This window comes from Pollachius pollachius (assembly GCF_949987615.1).
Source record: "Pollachius pollachius genome assembly, chromosome: 20".
Lineage (NCBI taxonomy): Eukaryota > Metazoa > Chordata > Actinopteri > Gadiformes > Gadidae > Pollachius > Pollachius pollachius.
In genome coordinates, this window is record NC_136953.1 from 6282905 (window position 1) to 6307172 (window position 24268).

General features: G+C 46.9%; 1 protein-coding gene across 1 annotated transcript in view; it reads right to left on the reverse strand.

Moving 5' to 3' along the window:
* Positions 1-20472: 20472 nt before the first annotated feature.
* LOC307091217 (RAS guanyl-releasing protein 2-like) overlaps positions 20473-24268 on the reverse strand; it is a 43826-nt gene continuing 40030 nt past the window's right edge. The window contains exons 15-17 of the mRNA XM_079758142.1: positions 21727-21885; positions 20902-20964; positions 20473-20784 (exon numbers count right to left, since the gene is read on the reverse strand). Of these exons, the coding sequence (XP_079614268.1) occupies positions 20906-20964; positions 21727-21885 (218 nt within the window). The 3' untranslated portion in view covers positions 20473-20784; positions 20902-20905. The remainder of the gene's footprint in view (positions 20785-20901; positions 20965-21726; positions 21886-24268) is intronic.

The window sequence follows — 24268 nt, forward strand, 5'->3', positions numbered from 1 at the left end:
TCTCTGTCTCGGTCTGTCTCTGTCTCTGTCTCTCTCTCTGTCACTCGGTCTCTGTCTCTGTCACTGTCTCTCTATTTGTCTCTCTGTCTCTCACTGTCTCTCTCTCTCTGTCTGTTTGTGTGTCCACCTCCCCGTTCCCAGCGAATCTCCATGCTTGTTATTTTTCAATGCAGACAAAGTGTGTGTGAAGCGTCTGTAGAGACCAGTGTTGCCTGCCAGAAGGCTGCAGACTCCTCCGTCAGCAAACTGCCCACTCCGGAACATTCTCAGACACCTTTCCATCAATAGCCGGGCCCCTCCACGCCCGGTACCGGCAGAGGGTCCCCGGTCCACCGGCACTGCACGATTTATTTCCCCGTACTCAGGCTTTGATTCATGTCTGCAATGTACTTTATTTTTCCGTTGTAGGTTTACAGAGTTTTTTTTGTTTTTCCGCGAGAACAAAAGAAAGATGAATCCTCCGAGCGCTCATTTTCGAGGGGGGAACGGTGGAGATTGCTTTTGGAGTGTGAACCCGCTGCGGACCAGCGCCGACGCCTCTGATTTGATGCCGCTTCTGCTTTTTCATTCTTGTTCAAAAAGGGAGCGTGCCCTCTAGTGTGTATATTTAAATAAGCATGGAACGGATCCTCGAATGACCGTCCTTCCGCTGCCTCATCTCTTCCTGCCCCGCGCGTAACAAGACCTTACCCCTAATGATCTTCAATTCCAGCCTTGGATTGAAATTCATACAAATCGACCCTCATTGCTTGAAATGACTGTCCTGATATCCCCATAAGAGACGGCTGCCCTGATGGCGAAGGGATCACTGTAGACACAGCAATCATGGCCCCTCTATTCTTTTGAGTTTTTCCTTTCTTTCCTTTCGATGAGGCAAGAGGCCGTTGTGGAATACAGATCCCTGCTCAATTGCTCGGCCATGTACCATCTCCGGTAAGGCGGGGAGCGGACTTGATCAAGTGTGTGTGTGTGTGTGTGTGTGTGTGTGTCTGTGGCGGGGGGGGAGGGCTGGGGGAGGTCGATCAAGGTCGGGCTGCCTTCAGCGTCCGGACGCTTGGCTAACCAACCTTCCCCCCAGACACACTCACACACTCATGCATGCACACACATGCACATGCCAACATGCATATGCTCGTGCAAAGACGTGGCTTTTCCAGGGTACACAGGCCCCCAGGAAGAAGAGAAAGAGGAGCGAGGGGAGGGAGAGAGGAGAGACTGGGTGAGAGAGTCATAGAAAGAAAGGGCAGAGGGAGAGAATGGCGGTCCATGTCTTTGCTCTCTAAGGGGGCACTATCAACCCACACACACAGACACACACACACTGACACACATTATTACAACATATGATTGCCACAGGATTCTGTAAAGTGTGTGTGTGTGTGTGTGTGTGTGTGTGTGCGTGTGTGTGTGTGTGTGTGTGTGTGTGTGTGTGTGTGTGTGTGTGTGTGTGTGTGTGTGTGTGTGTGTGTGTGGGTGGTGGTTAAGGGGACCAGGGTTCGTGTGTGCATTACCCTGCAGGGCCTCATAGAGTAGTGGACACACACGAATACACCTCACACCCTGTAGGTCGGTCTTGGAAAATGTGTTTAATAATTACTGACAAGGCTTTCAAACTGCCTGAGTGTGGGTGTGCACGCGCGTCCATTACAAATGTGTTGGGGAAGCTACATCAAGCCACTACCTCAGTATGTGGGTCACGGTGGGTGTGCTTTTATTTTGAAATATTATGCAGAGCTCGTTGTGGCGCCTGCCGGAGCCTGCGGTGCTGGCTTCTCAATGTCACCCACGGTGTCCTAACAGGCCCTCAATTAGCGCATTAGCAGCTCGCTGCGGCGTGTTAGCATGGCCGCTAATGAGGCGAGTGGGAAACGGAAATGGGACTGTGTGTTATCGAGAAACTAGGGATTTTTCGCGTTTTTCGTTCTATTTTCTTACGGGCAAAAGTTTGGACGTTTTGTTAGCGTCGTGCATTCTATGGAGGTCATGCAAAAACATGTGTTATGTCACGTTAAACCAATGTGACACTTTCTCAGAACCTCCCCCCCCCATCACACACACGGACGCTAAGACACAAATAGACACACACACACACACACACACACACAAATGATGTCATCGTCGGTCGTAGCCTTGCAGAGGTACGTCCAGCGAATTTGAAGAAAGCCGAGTTATAATAAACGTAATGCGATGCCTTCTCAGGAGGTCATGCCCCCTCCTTGTTCTCTTGTTCTCTGATGCCTCCCTAAACCTCCCAATCAGCTCCCGCTCTCCCTCCCTCGCTCTTACTCTGCTGTCTCACTGTAGACCCTCCTCTCTCTCTCCTCTCACTAACAAGATGATAGTGGTCACTCCCTCCTCCCCCCCTCTCCCCCATTGCAACTCTTCCTCTTCCTCCCTTCTTCTTCTTAGCCCTGGGTCTCTTGCATCTCTCCCTTCCTCTTCCTCTCTCAGCAAGATGTTGTTTGCCGCTCTCTCTAATTTCCCTTACTCATTCCCCTCTCTCCCTCATTGCTGGGCTCGCACGATCATCCTCCCCTTGGCTCTCTCTCTCATCTCTCTCTCACTCTCTCTCTCTCTCTCTCTCTCTCTCTCTCTCTCTCTCTGTCTCTCTCTCTCTCTCTCTCTCTCTCTCTGTCTCTCTCTCTCTCTCTCTCTCTCCCTCCACGTCTGCAGGCGGTAAAGCGTCTTGCACAAAGTGATGGGATGGTTCTAATTGGCCGCCTCTCCGTCATGACATTGTGTGCGTCCGGAAGCTGGGACAGCGGCTCCAAACCCTCGGGAATCTGTCGCCAATTACGTTGTTCCGCACGGAAAATAATACTTTTGCGCAAACTCAGAAGCAGGCCCAGATGCAGACAATTTTTCCCATATTTTGATTGACACATAATCAGTCTCTCAATCGATTATTTAATCGTGATGTTCATCTTGGGAGAAATTAATAATGAATTATTAACGACCAATATGCTCTTTTTGTGTGTGTGCGTGTGTTTGTGTGCGTGTGTGCGTGTGTGTGTGTGTGTGTGTGTGTGTGTGTGTCTGTGGGGGGTAAGGGGGTCTGTCACCTTTGTGTTTTTGTGGAGGCAAGTCGATTGCAATTACTACCAAACGGGTCAATTGACGTCCTTAATGTCACCAATACCATCGAAACCGATCAATGATACATTTTTTTTAACAAGACAGTTGCTAATTTGAACCCGGTCCCCTGTGTTTTGACTAGCGGTCGGGGCCCCGGGGTCTCATACCAGGGGCCCGTGTTCCTTGTCACCTCTGAGTCATTGTGGCCCTTGATTAACGGCTCTATCACCTGCTCAATTACGCCGTGTATCGACTGGTAGGCTGGCAGGGATTAACAGCAGCAGGGGTGGAGCGAGCAAGGTAGGCTTGGTTGGGTGGGGGTGGCTGGGGGGGAGAAGGGTAGATTGGGGGAGGGGGAGGGGGGTCAGAGAGGCTTGAGAGATTGCAGTCCAGAGGGACTGATGAATCAGGGTAATAATGAGCTGGGATGCCTTTTAGAGGTTGCTGATTCGCCTGTCCGGGTGTATCTCCATCTGGAGTAGGGACCAGGAACACACAAAGCACAGGGCTCTCCTACAGCTACCGCTACCATTACTACTACTAATAATGATGCTATTACTACTGGTAATATTAGTACTAAGACTACAACTACTAATACTAGTACTATTAGCTATACTATCATTACTGTTTATACTATTTCTGCTAAGTCTCCTACAACTACTGTTAATAACAATAAAAGGCTTCTACTGCTACTCCTACTAGTTATACTACTTCTAGGACTACTACTACTAATGCTAATACTAGTTATACTAATAGTACTACTATTACTACCATTACTATTAGTTATCCTACTGGTACTGCCACCACTAATAATAATGTTGCTACTGCTACTACTAATAGTTAAGTTACTAGTTACTAACACTAGTACTATTATTTATTTTCTATTACTACTACTTCTAGTTATACTACTAATACTATAACCACTACTACTACTACTATTACTACTACTTCTAGTTATACTACTAATACTATAACCACTACTACTACTACTACTATTACTACTACTTCTAGTAATACTAGTAATAGTAATAATACTACTACTTATACTTATACTACTACTATTACCCCTACTTCTACTTATACTAGTTATACTACTTATAGTACTAATACTACTACGGATAGTTATAATACTGCTAATTCTGGTAATACTAATACTACAGGTACTACTAGTGCTGTCATTTATCAGACGGCCGACCCTTTTAAGTGACCTGTAAGCGAGGCGGAGCCTAACCAAAGCAGAATACCCTTCTGTATCATTTAACAAAAAAGTTGAATTCACCTTGGGACATTTTAATGGAGCGAACCACTCCATCGATTCATCCCCAAAAAGTGTCTCACAAGTAGATAGTGGTTCCTCCGCGGTCGTCTTCACCGTGCCTTACGGCCCGGCGCAGGGGGGTTCTGTGTCTGGGGTGGGATTGTTACTGCAGGTGGTCCCCGAGGACAGATCAGTTTCCTCCACCGCAGAGTCTGCTACACCAGCTGGTGCAGAGAAGTGGCAGAAAGATAGGGTTAGGGGGGAAATAAGGAATGTATCTATATGTGATAAAAGCCCCACGGGGGGGTGAAGGGGGAGGGGTAGCGTGGCGGCTGCAGATAAGGTAGGGAGAGCAGTGGGTGGTTTGAGATAAGTAGAGTCTCTCTCTCTCTCTCTCTCTCTCTCTCTCTCTCTCTCTCTCTCTCTCTCTGTCTCTCTCTCTTTCTCTCTCTCACACTCTCTCTCTCTCTCGCGCTTTTTCTGTATTTTTCTCACTCTGTCCTTATTCGTTTTTTTTGCTGTATCATTTTCCGCTCCCACCCTCGGTGATGTGTGTCTTTCTCTCGTCCAGTCTCCATCTCTTTCTCTCTCTCTGCCACACTTCCGCACCCAGAAAGGTTGTTGTATCAAAATTGTAGGCGCAGCACATTGCAACACTTTCAATGCAAAGTTACCTTTCATATAGTATTTTCTTTGTTCTTGTCTTGGCTGTAATAAGGGGGACCAGCTCATCCTTCCATCTCTCATCCCTCTCTCTGCGTGTGTGTGTGTGTCTCTCTCTCTATCTCTCCCCTTTTTCTTTGTCTTACTCTCTGTGTCTCATCCCCCTTTCTCTCTGTCTCCCTCTCCCTCTCTCTCTCTCTCATCCCCCTTCTCTGTGTGTGTCTCTCTCTGTGTCTCCCTCTCTCGCTCTTGCTCTCTCTCTCTCCCCTTAGTCTCCCTGTTGGCCTTTAAAAAAAAAGAAAAGGGAAGGAAAATAGGCGAACATGTAATCTGATAATTAACAATCTGCTAAATTCCTCCCAAGGAAAACAGAGGCTGGGAATGTCTGTGGAGTGCGATGACCTTTAGTTTCCGCCCGAGCCCTAGGGCGCACCAACTCACTTAGAAGCATTTAATTAGCTGCGCTCACAGCTATTGGCTGATTCTGGAGGATTGGGGGGGAGAAGGGGGAGAGAGGAGAGAGAGAAGGGGGGAGAGGGTAAGAGGGGGGGGTTGTGGAGGAGGGAGAGGGCCAAGGAGAGGGGAAGAAGGGGGATAGGCAGAGAGAGAGATGGGAGAAGGAGAGAAAGATTGGGAGAGAAGGGAGAGAGACATCAAGAGGAAAAAAATAGTGGTGCGGGTTGCGAGCACAAAAAGGATGAAACAGCAGGAGGTTGTCTGCGCTTTTGTTAGAACATGTCCTCACATGCCATCTTCATCCATCCCCCCCCCCCCCACACACACACACACACACACACACCGCCTATGTGTATTTGTTGGTTTTAGAGGCTGAGGCGGTGGTGGGGGCATGTTGACACCGAGCGGCGGACGTGTGTTTTTGTTTTCGAGGGCGGAGGAAGATGAAGGGGAGGAGGAGAAGGAGGAGGGGAGGAAATGAAAACGTAATGACTACAGAGGCTCCGAAGATCATTGTGGACGTCGGTCGTCGGTCATGATGTTGTTTGTTGATGACTCGGCGGCTAGCTGTCCGCTGCCGTCTCAGAGGTCAGAGGGGACAGGACGCGGACATGACCGTCTCATAAGTAGATAACTAAAGCGATGATGAGGTGGAAACGCGCGCCGCTTCACAAGTGTTTGCTCATTGGTCATTTTGAATGACAGTCACCCTTGTTATCACGACGGGTAAGCGTTGCTAGATCATTCTATGGCGGGCGTCAGGAACGACAAGATAGATCGAGCTTCTAGAAAGACCCGCTATTTCAGGAGACATACCGTCAGAGCGAAACGTCACCACAGCGACAGGATGCTGACAGTTGGTCGTGCAGTTTGACAGGAAATTCCGGAATTCTGAGTCCAAGCATACTCATGTCCTATCAGCTTCCTCGAGGGTTGTCAGTCGTTGGTTCTGGTGAAAATACAACCGTCAAGTATCTCATCTGACGATTAGACATGATTCCTTAACTTCTGAATACCATCTAACTAATAGCTAACTAGGCGCTGCAAGGATAGAGTTAACCAAAACGAAATAAGCGAGCTAAATCAATGGCAGCCATTTTGACAAAGTCAATAACGAGTCGTTACCTCCCCAGTCTCCCTCATTTAAAGCACAGACAAACATCGTCATGGCGATATGGGGGAGGTGCCTGGGAGGACTAATGTACTTAGAGGGTTAATCACTGAATTTGTATGCAAATATGTATTTAAGTGTGTCTGCCCTTGTGGGAGGGTTTAATGAACAGCCGTGCCCGGGCGCTAGGTGACATTCAAGCGCGTGCATAACCTTGCATGATAGCTTGCCGCGACGCTATTTGTGAATGTTAATTGCTTTTTTTGGGGTGTAGGGGAGGGGGCTGGGGGGGGGCGCTGTCGCTACCGCCGTCTGAATCCCAGCACTGTCGCTGTCTCGGTCCTCACCTGTCTCTAAGTCCCGTCAAAAAACGAAAAGACTCTCTCATTCCATCTCCTTCCACTAAAACGAATCCTTGATAAAAAAAAATATATATTGAAAAAGAATGAAAACTTTGGAATATAGCCGATTGTAACCCCAAAAACTTTTGTCGGTTGGTGACAGTTCAACGAAGGGAACTTTAATCATCTGAGTGATTGCCTTTCTGTCTGTCTCACTGTTAGATGAACAGTCTGAATCGTCCATCGTCTCTCATTTCCTTTTAGTTAAAAATGACATGGGGGGGGGGGGACTGTTCAGGATTTGCATGTTCATTTCAACAGGACGTCTGTAGAAAAAGCTAAATTTGAGGCGATAGGAACCTGAATACTGCAGAAAAGTGAGTGGACATTCTACATTGTACTCCCATGATATATCTGGCTCAACTGAATAAGATTGGTTGAGGAACACCACAGCTCCTTCTGGAATTCTTTGTATTTTTTTTTATTTACTTTATATATATAACAAAGGACAAGGAACATTAACTTGGCTTCCCACTCCCATCCTGCTAGCTAGGTTGTTTGTCTCTTGTAGTGAACTTCATTTCAAGTTACAAAAATGCCAAACGAAACCGATAATAAAAAATGACATTCACCTTCAATTTGCCTCCCATTGGTACTTTACCTTTGAAACTGTATGCTTTAGACTTAAAGCTACTAACTTGGTTTAACTAATTCTGACAAGGCATTCTGTACAAGGAACACCTTATCTCCATAAGCCTATTGGAAGAGCACACTCAAAGAAGTGCCACGTGTTCACGTTAAACTCTGAAAGAACCAATAGACATCCTCTTACTTGTTAGTTACCCATCCCTATCAGCCAGCGTTAGCTCAGAAGCTCTTCTTACCTATACATAATGTAGACGGGGTCTCTCTTACCTAGCTTTTTTGCTCATTTCTTTCGCACCCTCGGGCTGCAGGAGGCTGTGACTTTTATTTAAAAAATGTGTGCTTTGTAAATGTGTGTCGTAGGCTAAATGAACTTGACTCGAAACTGTACCTTGTGTAATTTTGTACCACGTAACAAAAAAAAATATCACCTTTCAAATACAAAATATAAGGTTCACAATCCGGCATATTTGACATGAAATGGAGAAACGTATTTGACATTCCCCTCTGCCAAACCCAAAATATGCCCACGCTTCACATCCCCGAGACGAGAGGAGGGGATGATAGAAGGACCGTTCATAGAAGATGTATCTGTGCCCAGCCTAGAGTCAAGTCTATCTCCCTGCTCCTCCCATACCTGGGCGGGGAGGGGGACAGGGGCAGAGAACAGAGGTATGAGAGGAGGGGGGGAAGGGAGCAATTGGAGTGAAGGGGAGGATGGTAGAAGTGGAAGATTGGAGGGATAAGGGAAAAGTGACACAGGAGTAAGGAGGTTAGGCAGGAGTGGGGAGGAGGGGGAGGAGGAGAGAGAATGGGACCAGAGAAAATGGGAGTGTAGGAGGGGGAGACATGAGAGGAGAAGAGAAAGGGGCAGAGGGGAGTCAGGGAAAGGACTGGAGAAGGCAGCAGAGATTGGCATCTCATTTGTGAAAGAAGGAACTTTGAATTGAATCGAGGTAATCTACACAACTGTGAAAATTAAAACCTGGTCCATTCTCTTAAGAGGTACAAAAGGGAAAAGGGAAAAGAAAGAGAGTGTAAATGGACCTTTTGATTCTCAGTCTCAGAAGGAACATTTCCACAAATGAAAAGATTAGCAGAGACGGTTACGGATGGATTATAATTCTCTTTTATGCTCACTCTATCGTCAACTCTCTCTCTCTGGCTCTCTCTCTCTCTTTCCTCACCTTTTTCCCTTTGGTTAGGATTTCAGTATGTTGAGATTTCATTGTATCGCAGATACGACTAGACTACAGAGATGCAAAAATATAAAGGATAATTGGATAGGGCTAGGGACGAGGCAGGAAAAGTACATGACGACATAGTGACAAGACTTTGGCAAAAGGGTACGAGGTGAAATCTGCTACACATAGATTTGACTCTTTCTCCGGATACACTAAGCGGTGAATTAGCTAGACGAAAAGAAACATTCCAGATGGCAAATCAGGTCACAGCATCGCGCTCCGAGCTAAAATTATCAATGTCAGTGAGTATCAAAGTTTACATTTGTAGAGTTAACATGCTTACGGTCGTCACACAGAATATACGTGAGCCGGAAGGGACTATAACTCAAAGCTAATAGCAAAGACGTTGCTAATAACAATTATGCTGAAGCCCTATTGGCTAGCATCTTGCCGCGAGTGATGTTTTATGGGCTTTAAGCTAGTAGCATCGCAACCAATTCCTTTGTTAGCAGTGCTGAATAGATTTATTTTGTTTTCTTGTTCTTCATTTGTTTCTTTATCGCCAGCCAGCTTCTAATGATATGTGCGGCTAAAAGTGTCGGCATGTGTTCGTGTGTGTGTGTCTCTCCCTCATTGTGTTTCACTCTCTGACATAATAGCTCTCACTAACAAGTGAAGCCAGAACAGAGAAGTAAGAGTTGCATTAAGTTCCAACTGTCAAAATGTAATATTGACCAATACAATGCTGTGAATACAAATTACGTAACACTAAAGGCCCCTGACACAAAAGGGGAACCAAAAAATGAATGGATGCCTTCAGGCCTCCCATTGCCACCTCCACATACATCCAACTTAACAACAACTGAGAGAGTTGCGAGAAGTGTTGCCTTAAAAGTAAACTCAGAAACTTTTAAACATCAAAATGGACGCCGTAACACATCGTAACGACAGCCCAGTCAGAGAGAGCGCGGCGTACATCCATCTATCTCTATGAAAGACCTGTTTGTAGGAGGGTTTCTGGTTTCACAGGGGGCCGTTTCAATAAATCCCACCCCAGTCTCTCGTCTCGCTATTATTGGGGTCACGCAAGGCTGAGGACATTATAACGCATTACAATGCAAATGATGACCAGGCACTGGTCTGGTCAGGGGGGGACAATTGGCTGGAAATATAGAAGGTTATGGAACCCGGGAGGACGTTAAAAAGGCTGTACCGCATGATCATCTGGGTAATTAATAGCCAGTCGGGGTAATTAATGTGCATTATCAATGGTTATGGCACTGTGATCCCACGGCATCGAACGGGGCCCTCGGAAAAAGGCTTTGCCAGCTCGATTAAATGAGTAGATTAATCTCTCCTGATATCTGCCTTGTCTCCCCCCGTATCGTCGGCGGACGCCGGGAATCCGCCAGTCGGCTCGCTCTAAACGTGTCATTCCAGTCCAGACGAATAGAAAGGTCCACTCCCCTTCCCTCCCTCCTCCTCCTCCTCCTCCTCCTCCTCCTCCCTGGTTCGGGGCCGATGGACTGAGGGAGGAGGTACACGTGCATTAGCCGGCCGCTTATGATCCCCCTTTTAATCAGCGTGAAAGATTGGCCCCCCGCCGGCCCTTCCCGGCGCTGCTAATGCCCATCGTTCCTCATTAGGGGCCCGAGAGAGAGAGAGAGAGAGAGAGAGGGAGAGAGAGAGAGAGAGAGGGAGGGAGGGAGGGAGGGAGAGAGAGAGAGAGAGAGAGAGAGAGAGAGAGAGAGAGAGAGAGAGAGAGAGAGAGAGAGAGAGAGAGAGAGAGAGAGAGAGAGAGAGAGAGAGAGAGAGGGAGAGAGATGGCATGGGTGGGGTGGGGTGGGGGGGGGGGGGGCGATCAATTCCTCTATCATTTAGGAATCGGATCAATCAACCCTGGCTCTTGTTATCTGCCGTAGTCCCCCAGTCCCCTCCCCCCCCCCCTCTCCCCAGAGGACCCCCGCTCACCTCCACCCACTCCGTTGCGGTACGCCATGATGGGTCGCATTGGCTGGAGCTGATGCAGGCTAGGAGACGAACTGGCTGCCCTGGTGAGTGGGTTAGGATGCTAGCTAGGGAGGAAGGAGACTGTCCTGAGGTGGAATGTGGTTTGAACAGTTGGCGCTAATTTAGCATATAGCATGTAGTATCACACACATGATGGGTGGTGGCTATAGCTTGACCCTCCAGTCGGACACAGAGCAGCAGTCTTCTAAATACAAGTCGGTGTCTAAATGGTTAAAATTGGGTAGAGAGAGAATAGTTAAAGGGCTTTTAAATCGGGAGTTTTTTATCTGTGTTGGCGTGTGGGGAAATCAAACAAATGTTAGCTTCTTTGTTCGGTCAAAGTTTGGATCAAAGCCTTTGAATATCAAAATGTTGAACACAAAATCGCTATCGCGTTTGTTAAAACAAAATAATTGTTGATTTTTTAGACAACCCTTTGGGCAATGCAGATTTGGTAACAGCACTTTGATGGTAATTGCGGGCCACAGCTGTACGTGCTCAGCGTGGGTCCTGTAAGGCTCACACACAGGCTTCTACAGGTTCCCTGACAACACGATCACAGAAGATTGCCTGTCTACTGGGAGGTGGTCTATTATATGTTTAATATACTATGCCGTGTGCTGTGGCCTCCGCAGATGCCTGAACCACAAGGAGATTACAGAACCTCACGAGGAGTAGAGACAACGGCAGGAGGTCAAAATGAAACGGGGACCTGTCCTCAGAGAACCGCAGTCGTTCCTCTGTTCAGTTAAAGCAGAAAACCGGCGTCCTCGCCGATAAAACAAATTCCAAGAATCGGCTTTACGTAATAAAGGTCTGAAGAGACCTGAAATGCATTCCCATTGTTGAGAGAAGCGTTCTGATACTTCCACTGTTGAGAGAAATGTTCCGATATTTCCACTGTTGAGAGAAGTGTTCCGATATTTCCACTGTTGAGAGAAGTGTTCCGATATTTCCACTGTTGAGAGAAGTGTTCCGATATTTCCACTGTTGACTGAAGCTTAGAGATGAAGTCTTTTGAAACCTGAGGCCACATGTCGCATTGAGGAGTAGGGCCAATAAATCATTGAACTTCAACCATAATTATGAAGTCATTTATCGGAGTGACTTCAGTTACACGTCATTAGGGAACAGGTCGGGATAGGGGTCATCTTGCTCTAGGCTGAAGATAGATATAGAAGATAAGGCTGATTTGAGTCTCGAACCCACTTTTCGGCTGAGCGTCAAACACAATACACCACACTGCAACGCCATCCTGCATCCTTGGAAATATAATACACTCTCTCTCTTCGGCGGTTCCGTGGATAACAATAATATGCAGCAGAATCATCTCATTAACACGGAGAGCGGCCCTGCGAATATGCAGTGTGTGGATGCTCTGTGCTTCGGCAGGTTGTATACCTGCTGCCGGTGGAGCTGCCAACGCTAATGATGCGTATTTCACAGTCCAGGTAGCATCCAGCGGAACTTACACAGCGTAATTGACAAGCCGGCGGGAATGGCTCGGCGATGAAGTGCAGCTGAATTCACCGATAACTGGCGCAATTTGTATGCACACACTCCACACACAAACGAAGTCGTGTCGGCCCCAGCTCCATGGTAGAACCTTTTGCTTGTGCGATTGGAGCTCTCTCGGTTTCCGTTGTCTTTATCGAAAGAATCCATTGTTATGGACGATTCGATTTCGGAGAATTGCTATAGCTGTTGTGAATACGTATATAGATGACTAGTTGGTGGTAGGTTTATTGCTAGTATCGGGAAGGTGGTAGGTTTCGGACTAGTTCAAGAAAGGTAGTAGGTTGAGTACCTTTTAGGTGGTAGGTTTTGTACTACTTTTAGGTAGGTTTAGAATGAGCATCAGGTAGTTAGTGGGTTTAGTATTAGATAGTTAGTTGGTTTACTACAAGTATAGGTAGTTGGTTCAGTGCTAGTATTCAGTGGCTAGATGGTTCAGTACTAGTATTAGGTTGAGTAGGTTTACTACTTAGTACTAGCTAGGAACTAGGCAGGTTTAATACTATGAGTGTTGTATATGTATTTTCCTCCCTCCTTTGGGGCCCCTGAGAGCCAATAATATGGATTGTGTTTGGTTAGGGGTCAAGGCCCTTCTTTGTGCTCTCTGATTGGCTACTCTTCCTCCTATTCATCTTCATCTCGCTATTCCTTCTCTATCCTCCTCTTTGTTCTCCTCCTCGTGTCATTGTGTGGGAGATCTAATGAGAGAGGAGGATAGGGAAGAGTGAGGGAGTGAGAGGGAGTGAGAGGGAGACAGGAATACAGAGAGGAGAGAGGGCCAGAGAACAAAAAAGAAAGAAAGAGAGATGGAACTTCACTCTCCCCCCTGAGACAGGGGGGAGAGTGAAGGAGTGAAAGAGAGGGGAGAGAGAAAAAGGGGACAGGGGGAGAGAGTGAAAGAGAAGGAATGAGAGAGATGAGAGAGAGAGATAATGAGAGATTGAGAGAGAGAGCTTCATTATTTATTAATGGCCGGCTCCTCAAAGCTCTGTAAAACATTGTGTTGAGACGCAACAGGTGAGCAGCGCTCACAAAAGCAATTAATACTGCAAGAGGCAGTGAGAGAGAGGGGTAAAGAGAGCTAGACACGGTACTCTAGGAGCAAGAGAGAGAGAGAGAGAGAGGGGGGTAAAGAGAGCTAGACACAGTACACTAGGAGCAAGAGAGAGAGAGAGAGAGAGAGAGAGAGAGAGAGAGGGGTAGAGAGAGCTGGACACAGTACACTAGGAGCAAGAGAGAGAGAGAGAGAGAGAGGGGTAGAGAGAGCTAGACACAGTACACTAGGAGCAAGAGAGAGAGAGAGAGGGGTAGAGAGAGCTAGACACAGCACACTAGGAGCAAGAGAGAGAGAGAGAGAGAGAGGGGTAGAGAGAGCTGGACACAGTACGCTAGGAGCAAGAGAGATTGAGAGCGAGAGAGAGAGAGAGAGAGAGGGGGGGTAGAGAGAGGTAGACACAGTACACCAGGAGTTAGAGACAGTACGCTAGGAGCAAGAGAGAGGGAGACAGGTAGAGAGAGACAGTACGCTATGAGCAGGAAGGATGGGTAGAGAGAGGTAGACACAGTACGCTAGGAGCAAGGAGACAACAGGAAAGAGAGACGTAGGGAACCAGAGAGAGAGTGCCAGACCAACAGGCCCTCCCCAAGTGTGGTCCAACACACTCTGCCCTGGGCATCCAGAGGTCAAGGGTCAGGGGGGTTGTCCCGGGATGGCTCAGGATCAGGAGTCTGGTCCCGGCCTCTAGACAGAACCCCCTGCATGAACCCAGTCCCATGGCCCTCAACCCGCCGCAAAGGATTACAGCACTGCGAGACTCGCTGATCCTCTCTGTATCTCATGTCTCTCCAATGCCTCCCTCCCCCCCCCCCTGTATTCTATAACTCTCTCCCAGGCCTCTCTCCCCCTCTCTGTATTCTAAACCTCTATCTCCCAAGTTCCTCTCCACTCTTCAATGTGTCTCACTCCTCTTCTCTCTCTCTCTCTCTCTCTCTCTCTCTCTATTATATTGCTCTCCCACATCCGTATTCCTCTTTCTTTAAGGAGCTTGTGTTAACACAAGGTTTCAAGTGAGGAGAGGGGGAGGGAGAGTGAGAGGGAGGGACGGGTGAAAGTGGGGTTCACGGTGAGCTACGGCGGTGAAAGGCATCACATCAAAGACCTTCACGTCTTTTCGGTAAAAGAAAAATAAAACTCCCCACTTGAGTGTGTGTTTTCTATCTGCGCAGCACATGAAGCATAAAGTACACACACACACACACACACACACACACACACACACACACACACACACACACACACACACACACACACACAGATGAAAAGAAATCGGCTGTGTCGCAGTGTTGCCACAGATATCTTACCGGTTCGGGGTCGGACTTTGAACCGCCCACACGTTCTGTGCATTCCGTCAGTGCTTGGCATTCCTAGTCTGTGATTGGCTGGAGTTTGGTGCCATGCATTCCATAAGCGCTGAGCATTCTTAGTCTGAGATTGGCTGGAGTTTGGGTGCCAACAACGCATTTTATGAAGTGGTAGGGCTGCATATTTAAATGCCAAGGCTTGCTTCTGTGTGGAATGGCCGCCGTAGGGAAGCAGCAGGTCTCTCTACAAGGCTGCTCGCATGAACGGTTCCCTGTTAGCTATTCTAAACGTTGTCCGTCAAAAGTGACTCATTCGGCGAGATTTCCATAATGTGAAGACGATGTATCGTACAAATGAGCATCCTTGACAAACATCCTTGACTCATCTATCACAAAGGATAACGTAGCAAGGAAGACGCAGTAGGCCTTCCATGGCCCTGACATTCGGTGAGATGCACGTGACCTATGGCAACTGAGGATTGAGTCTTTGAATAGAGACCCACATGTAGCCACCGGCTTTTTAAAGTACTGCACAGTTAATGTTGGCCTTAAATGAGGTACTGGACCGGGGCGTTTTTGTGAATTTCTGTTCTTTAATTTTTCGACGGGTTTTCCGGGAAGACGGAAAGAAGTTTATTTCGGAGTTGACCGTCGGTACAAAGCGCGGTCTAGCTTCAGCCTGTACGTTGTATTGAAGGGGCAACGATGACCACGGCAACAGGGCGAGGTTGTTTGTGTGTTTGTTTGTACGGTGCTTTCGGACAAACAACTGAGAGCCGCGGCCGTTAAGCTAAAGTGTTTCTCCGCCATTCGTTTTATTGTGGACGGAGGCAGTTAAATGAGAGAAACCGAGGAATGGGCGGGCACGTCCCCAACATCACCACAGCAGCTGTGGGGTTTTTTACAATGAAAAACACATACACTTCCACTAAACCTGTGGGGGACGGAAGGTAATGTGGTGAGCCGGCGTCATAAAAGTGGTCTTCAGTGGCCTAAGTGGTCTTTAATAAAGGCGTGTGTTTTTTTCTTTTTTACATGCCTCTGAGGCATAATCTCATGAAAACCTAAAAGGTTTTTGTTCAGACTGTTGAGCATCGTTTTACCATCTTATAAAGCTTTATCTTGCGTTTCGGCCCTCCAGAGCGACACAGGCGTTTAGGACTTAAGGTGTTGATGTTTGGGGGGGGGGTGCACAATATCAACACCTAACCACCATGTCGGCTGTCTTCCATTTCTTCGCTGCCCCTTCCTTTCCCACCCATGTTGAGAGAGGGTGTTTAGTTTGAGGGCTTGTGTCTAATGTTTTTAGACTTTTGTTTTGTTTTACCTCTGAATTTAATTGCATAGGGAGAGAGAGACATGGAGGACAGAGGGATGGGCTTGAGAGAGGCAGCACGAGAGAGAGAGAGACAAACACTACAGAACAGAACAGAACGCTGACGTGCGTTAGGAGCAGACTTCCCTCCCTCACCAAAACACACCTCCCTCGGGGAAGGGCGTGTTGTCGCCCATCAGCTCACCACCGCTAACGTCGCTCCGTGTCCACCGTCAAGGGCCGTTACGCAACGGGAGGAAAACAAGGCAGCTATTCTGAGCGGGAGAAAAATGGCGTGCGTCTTCCCCGTAGAGGCGCGAGGCGAGGAGCCGCGTCGCCCTCGGGGGGGAACAACAGGGAAGAGGAAAAGAAAACGACAATGAATTCAAATGAAAGCGAAGCAGTCGCGAGAAACAGGTGGATTGTGGGTAAAAAGGGGGATCTTCGGTTTTGACAATAGCGACTGATAAGCCGTCCGTTTTTGGATGAAAACTAGCTGCAGCAAACGAGCACTTTAAAGCATATTTATTTTACGGCGATACCTACTTTCACAGGATTTACTTCAGAATCAGAGGGCTTTATACAGAGCGATTACCACGCTTGTGCGGATATCCTTTTCTTTTCTTTGGCACATTTAAGACGCCACCGGTAAATGAACAACATGCATCATTTAGCGCCTCACGCTGGCGTCTAATCGGGCATTCAAACCGCATCTCACTCGTGTAGTCGATACCTTCAAAAAAAAAAACACCTCAAAGGTCGGTAGATACTCAGGCAGGGAGTACGGCTTTTAATGGATAATCCATATTTACATTTGGAGGTAGCTGAGCAGAAACGACATGTAATACTGACACGCACTGCGTTACCGTGATGGGAAACAGCCCTAGGTGGGGTGGTGCTAGCTCCCGCGGCTAGGCTAGATGTATAGGCCTTAGATACGGTATGTCTCAACCGCTCATCACTGTGGCTCTCACCCACCTGACTAGGTTATTTTAAGCAGAATTTTAAAATAATCGAATTACGTATTTTCTGAGTTATCTATCCTTGGTCCAACTGTTATGGACTATTTGTCGGTGAACAGGCCTCAGGCAACTGTTTACCGTTTCAGCTGTTTATTTATTAGTTTTGCACTGGCTTGCTAAATACGACACCTTGACTGAGTTTCCTTCCCGCAGCTCATCACAGTTGAGTACTTTTCCAATATGTTAAATCAGGAACTTTCCCCATAGACAACTTTCCCATATTACACAGGGAATTCTGCTTCTTTCGGGAAGGGTGAACAAAATAAGAATCAAATGAGAGGGAGAGAGCGAAGCCTCAAGGCTCCTTTGGAAGCACCACGATGAACGTCTGACCTTTGTTATTGTGTGTTGTTCCGATAAATTCCAACACTGCCATGGCATTCAACATGTACCTGAAGAAGCGTCTTCGCTGCTGCTGTGTGTTCAACCATTGAGGGTTAACAGATTTGGTATTATTACTGGAGGGGTTTAATAATGGAAATATTATTTAATTGACTCATAATAACTTGAATTTTGAGAACAGTGGGTGTGTGTGGGTGGGTGGTTGAGTGTGTGTGTGTGTGTGTGTGTGTGTGTGTGTGTGTGTGTGTGTGTGTGTGTGTGTGTGTGTGTGTGTGTGTGTGTGTTTGTACGTGTGCGTGTGTGTGCGTGTGTGTGTGTTCGTGTGTGAATAGGACATTTTATAAGGGGATGCAACAGTGTCTGTCTACTCTAGTCTTGTGGAGACAATGACATACATAGACAGTAAAACCTTCTAGAAAAAGAAAATGAAGTGAGTTATATTATTATATAGTCTCTCTTAAAACACCAAAAGTAGGCCTAGGTCTTTCTTTATTTTATGTTCAGGCCAATCAGGCGACAGTCCGTTGTGACTGGCGCTTTATTCAACAGCTCCACATTGCCACCAAGTGGCTCTGGAGTGGAACTGAAAATCTGTAAATATAACGAATTAATTGCATGTTGTACTCTTCACTCCACCAAGTCAGGCGAACATCCAAAATTTGGCCCAGCTCCCATACTCAACAACCCTCGACAGGCGGCCGCATCTAATCGATATTTTTTCCATTATACTTAAACCTCCATGAGCAACAGCTTCTCCTGCGACTCCCCACAATTCACCGCCGCATTGCGCCGGAGCCTTCTGTGCATTAATGATTGAAGGTTCCCATCAGTCTGCACGCATTTTCAATTCAATAGAAAAGCGTTGTCTTGAAACTTTCTCCGACGAAATCCTATAGTTTCATAGTAGTTTAAACGCGGACCCCGCCGTGTCCATTTAAAACAAATGCATGGCTATTTCATTAGCACATCATTAGCTGGAGGCCTCGGCTACTGCTGTTCGATCGCCGGTCTCATTTCGGCCCTTTCAGATCGATACCACTCCGTCTGCAGGCTATTTTGCTGCAGCTACCGCCATAGACCTGTACCAGTATCCATCATTGGTGCGCGCACACACGCGCACGCCGCACGCACGCGAGCACACACACGAACACCCCCTATCTTTCTTGTCTCACGTCCTCTCCTCTCTCACAATTCGAAACCTGGTGTTAGCCTAGTTGTTTAAGGTCTTGTTTTTGCAGTTTTTTAAGACAAAGATATATATTTTTTCCTAAATTAATAAGAATTCGTTATTCTTCTTTAACAGTATGAAGACAAATGTCTGTGCAGAAGCCCTGCAAAATGCTCTTTTCACCAGTGTTATTTTGTTTAACATTAATTATATTTTGTTATCAACGCTTAGGGGTTGATTATGAGGAGCGGTGGAAGGGATTGTTAAATGCAGGCACTTGCACAGATAGATTCAGAACGATCAAGTTCGAGGCCAAAAGTAGTAAATAGAAATTGAGTTTCTTCTTGGAATCTGACCTTCGCCCAAACACGACCCCCTTACTCAAACCTAAACATCTCTAAATAGAATCCCTCAAAGTCCCAATCCCTCTCTGCGGGACTACAGAACCAGTCAGTCTTATTGGATTCTCCAGTCAGTAACCAGTCAGTCTTATTGGATTCTCCAGTCAGTAACCAGTCAGTCTTATTGGATTCTCCGTTGCCACACGTCTAAACATGTATTTACTTTCTTGAATGTCACGTTTCATCTGACATATTCAACTCTATTTAACTTTTTACTGCGGTGACATATAGAAAAGGTCTCTAAGGTAATTTATTCATAGTCTAATGCACACATGTGCACTCGCACACGCAAGCGGCACACACACACATCCCCTTGTGATATTCCACAGGAAAAGGGGCATGCCCCCCCCCCATGTATTGTTTATTCCTTTATAAATATTACACTTATATAAAATAGATACTATGTTCCCCTATACCTACTCGACTACACCATCTAAAGGGAAACCTGAGAATCAACGAGAAGAGGAAATAAAAACGGACAAATTCACTGTGTATATCATTGTTATTACACACATGTTATTGTCACAAAGACGTGTATACTCATACAAGCACACATTTGAGTGGAGCAAGCTGTATTTTTTTTTCATATCAAGAGAACTGTACACAGACCACAATATAACATTTGCATCAGCCTGAACACTGCATTCACATGGACTGGTCTTCACGTCGAGCAGGATGCCACATGACGTACAAAAAGATTGCTCACTTATCATCCATTTATCTTATCTTTTTCTACCTTGTTTAAGACGAACAATGTTTTTGATTGCCATTTAAAGTCCAGATTTGTAGACACATAGCAACACGGTTACATACTAAGATTGAGCTTGCATCGCATCAAAATAAATATTCTCAATGCAATCTTTTCATGTTACCACTGATGTCCTGCAGAGGGCGGAAGAAACCCGTTTGATATGTCCTGAATATTACGTCTACCTCAATACAGTAACACTAACATGAGGATTTGTGTCCGAATAAGTAACGTGTGTTAATGCTGCTACATTCATAATACTTCATGAAGATAGAGTATATCCATTGGCTTGTAAAAAATATAAACAGTAGGATACTTTATACTGACAACAACACAAGGGCAATTACGCTACAAACAGACTTACTTATTTTCTGGTTTTATATACTTATATTAACATGACAAAATAAAGGAGTCCATTGTAATTATAACTGTCAACAACAGCCATGTGAACCGTTGTCACTGTTGTGCGGTTGTTGTCAAAGTGAGCTACCTCGCAATTATGTTTTCAGCGTTGTGTTTCTTTGTTTTTCTTTTCTTTTTTTTGCGTGCGTTTTATCTGACATCAAAATCACTTCATAATGGTTCGCTGTAAATCGACTTTCAAAGAAGACAATACAAACGGAGATAAAAAGCTGAGACAGCCGAGTTTGTCATAGAAAGACAATAAAATAAGCTTTCTTTTTTATCTGGATAACATTCTTGGCAATAGCACCTATTTACTTTTTAAAGGAAACTATATATTATACAGTCAGGCATTCCCATTGGCAGTCAAGCATATTAATTCACAAAATAGACTAATGGTAAAATCTTCATACAGAAAATACAATTGTGTGGACATCTTTTGAATATATATATATATATATATATATATGAATATTCCACTGATTTATTTCTACATCATAACACTTTGGGTTTCACATGTAATCAAAATGCAGGGTTTCACATAGAAAAACACGGACATTCTGATCTGAGTTCACATTTCTCATCACATTCTTAGTTAGCGGCAGGAAGTTGTTTTAGTTTTGTTGTTGCTGCAGTAGCGGTGTGCGTCCACTGGGTGGCAGCATGTAGCCGTCCCATTTTGTGTTCAGCGCAATTGCAATCTTCTCAGACACATACACGGCAGCTCCTCAGAATAGCGCTGATTGTTCTGTTCTACACGGAGCCATCTGGAAAACGCGAGGTGTTAATTTCTACAGATGGACTTAAAAAAAAAAGATAAGATCAAACGACTCCTGTAAGGAGTTACTTAACGGTGAACAGCACACAGGTACCAGACTACTCACCGTCTTATAGGTGGATGTCAAACACACCCTCTTCCACTGTTTCTATGTCCTCCTCTGCAATCACTGTTTGTGGGCGGGCGTGTGTGTGTGCGCGCATGGGAGGGTAGACAACAGGGGGGGGGGGACAAGGGACACGGTAAGTCAATGAAAGACATTATGAGCTAAAGCCTGAACAACACATTCAATGGCATTGTTGCATTGATCACAACACTCAATGTGAACCCGAGCCAGCCACATTCAACTGTGAGTTCAAAACAAAGTGTGGGTGAGTCACTCGTATCAAGGCTTGGGAACCCATAGCTGTTTCCAACTGGGTGTGAACGACATGATGCGTCTCTGTGTGACAGTGTATTCAGGAGTGTCACCCTCTACATTTCTTTGGGAGTTTTGAAGGAAGGGAACAATGGGTCGAGACAGCTAAAGAAGTGATACAAGAACTGTTTTTGCTGCGAAGTTCTCTAGATGTGAACCCCCACAGACATATTGTGCCACCAGATGTGAGTGTGATTAGCCGTTACAAGCTGTTTTGAAAATTGTCCTCTTCTGACATCACAAGTGGGCGTGTTCATCTAGATGTATGACGGCTTGCAATGGCTAATCACACTCCCAACGGGTGGTATAATATGTCACCTTTAAGTGTTTTTAGAGCTTTATCGTCCACCAACTAGAGACAATAGAACAGAATAGAGCTTTATCCTCCACTAGCTGGAGACAATAGAACAGAATAGAGCTTTATCGTCCGCTAGCTGGAGACAACAGAACAGAACACGTGTAGACGAGACCCAACGCCACAACCCCCCTTTTTGCGGGGGGGGGGTGTCCTACCCGAGTCCTGCAGGCTGGGCGGGGTGTTGGCCGGCGGGGGGAAGCTGTAGGAGCGGGCCGCCAGGTGGGGAGGAGTCTCGTGGCTGATGCTCTTGGTGCGCTTGTGGCACTCCACGGACAGGCGGGCGCGGCACGCCTTGTGGCAGTTGATGCCGCACGCTGGGGGGAGGAAAGGGGGGGGAAGGAGGAGGAGGAGGAGGGAAGAGGGAAGGAGGAGGAGGAGGAGGGAAGAGGGAAGGAGGAGCAGGAGGGAAGGAGGAGGAGGAGGAGGGAAGAGGGAAGGAGGAGGAGGAGGAGGAGGGAAGGAGGAGGGAAGAGGTTAAAAGGGGAGTAGGGAGGGTGGGCGGGAGGAGAGGAGGTAGAAGCGTCGGAAAGGTGGGAAAAGGTTAAAAGGGAGGGGGGAGGATGGCCAGGGAGGGAGGGTCGGGAGGGGGGGCGGGAGGAGGTGGAAGAAGGGGGACGGGGAGGAGGGAAGAGGTTAAAGGGGAGTAGGGAGGGAGGGAGGGAGGGAGGAGCTCCGCGAGACGGCGCCATGGGAGAAGGGGTGAGAGAGGGAGACTGTGAGAGGAGGTCCGGACCGCGGGGGGGGGGGGGTGGGAGACACCGCTGGGTGGGATAGGGATGTTGGTGTTGGTGAGCACGTGATACAGAGCGTGTAGGACAAGAGATCTGCCAGCCAGCGCGTGTCTGAGGGGATGGGGGGGGTCTTATATGCCAAATATGGGCGTGGGTGGGAGGGTGGTGGTGGTGGTGGTGAAGAAAGTGAATTGTTGTGATGCATGCACATGCAGACATGCATGAAGAGAAACACACACACATAGACACAAACACACAGACACACACACACACAAACACACACACATTGTATTCTGCATGCAGTGAAGAGTCAAGGCAGTAAGGGAATGAGAATGAAAGACTGTACAAATAACAAAAGACGGAACCTTTTGTGGTGCATACACACACACACCCGCGCACGCACGCAAGCACTCACGCAAGCACGCACGCAAGCACGCACGCAAGCACGCACGCAAGCACGCACGCAGAACACCAGCACTCGGATATTCTGCACACAATGAGCAGCCCAGGAGACTCTCAGGAGAGAGCCTCAAGTACAAGTCTCTTGCTCGTCTACCTCTCTCTACCTCTCTCTGGTAATGAGGAAAAATGGATGTGTGCTCCCTCATTGACTCTCCCTGGTCTCGTTAATGCACTGCAACACGCAGGATTACAACACACACAGACACACACACACACACACACACACCAATGCACACGCACATTCATGTGCAAGAGCAAAAGGATGCACTCAATCATTGGAATAGGTGAATGAATGTCTTTGCCCTTTCCTAATCCCCATACATCATGAACATGTGTGTGTGTGTGTCTCTCTCTCTCTCTGTCTCTCGCTCTCTCTCTCTCTCTCTCTCTCTCTCTCTCTCTCGCTCGCTCTCTCTCCCTCTCTCTCAGCCTCTATGTCTCCCTCTCCCTGCCAAGACTCCTTTTTCCTTTTTAACCCTCGGGGTCCACCCAATGCATGACATTATATGTTTACGTTTTCATACACCAATGCACACACATTGCGTTCCCCCTACCACACAGAGCTTGCTGCACCAGAAGCACATGCAAGGCATTAGTGCTACAGACATGATAGGGAACAGAGCCTGGCAAGAGAAACTCGTGCATGATTATTTAAATGGAGCATGCTAAATCGCTAAGCTACAGCGAACCTCTTTAAAGACCAGCCTTCCAGGGAAGGATGAGTAGGAAGGACTGAATGAAACGGGACTACCCCTAACCCCCACCTGCTCCTTAACGACCTGTCTCTGTATTCACTGTCTAACCCCTAACTGCTCCTTAATGACCTGTCTCTGTATTCACTGTCTAACACCTACCTGCTCCTTCATGACCTTTCTGTATTCACTGTCCAACCCCTACCTGCTCCTTAATGACCTGTCTCTGTATTCACTGTCTAACCCCTACCTGCTCCTTAATGACATGTCTCTGTATTCACTGTCTAACCCCTACCTGCTCCTTAATGACCTGTCTCTGTGTTCACTGTCCAACCCCTACCTGCTCCTTAATGACCTGTCTCTGTATTCACTGTCTATCCCATACCTTCCTCTTAATGACCTGTCTCTGTATTCACCATGAGTCTACCTAGATAGTATATACGAAACATTGTCTAGTCCTTCTAATGGGTCATGAATGTGGTCAATGTGCTATTTCAGTGGGCAGGGACGATATCGTTGACATTTAGTGGGAAGACACAAGTGTGTGTGTGTGGGTGTGTTTGTGTGTGTGTATTTGTGTGTGCGTGTTTGTGTGTTTGCGCGGGTCTGTCCGTTTTTGCACAATCAATATATAACAATGTGCACTGTGCACGTCAGCGCACACTGCATGCCAACGCACGTGCGCGTGTCAAATCGATGGTTCCAAAGGAGGAAGGAAAGGAGTACATGTTACGCCGGCTGCCTCCCAGGAGGTTAATCGAAAGAGCGATCATTCCCAAGGGGGAAAGCCTTTGATCTGGGGTCGTTAATCA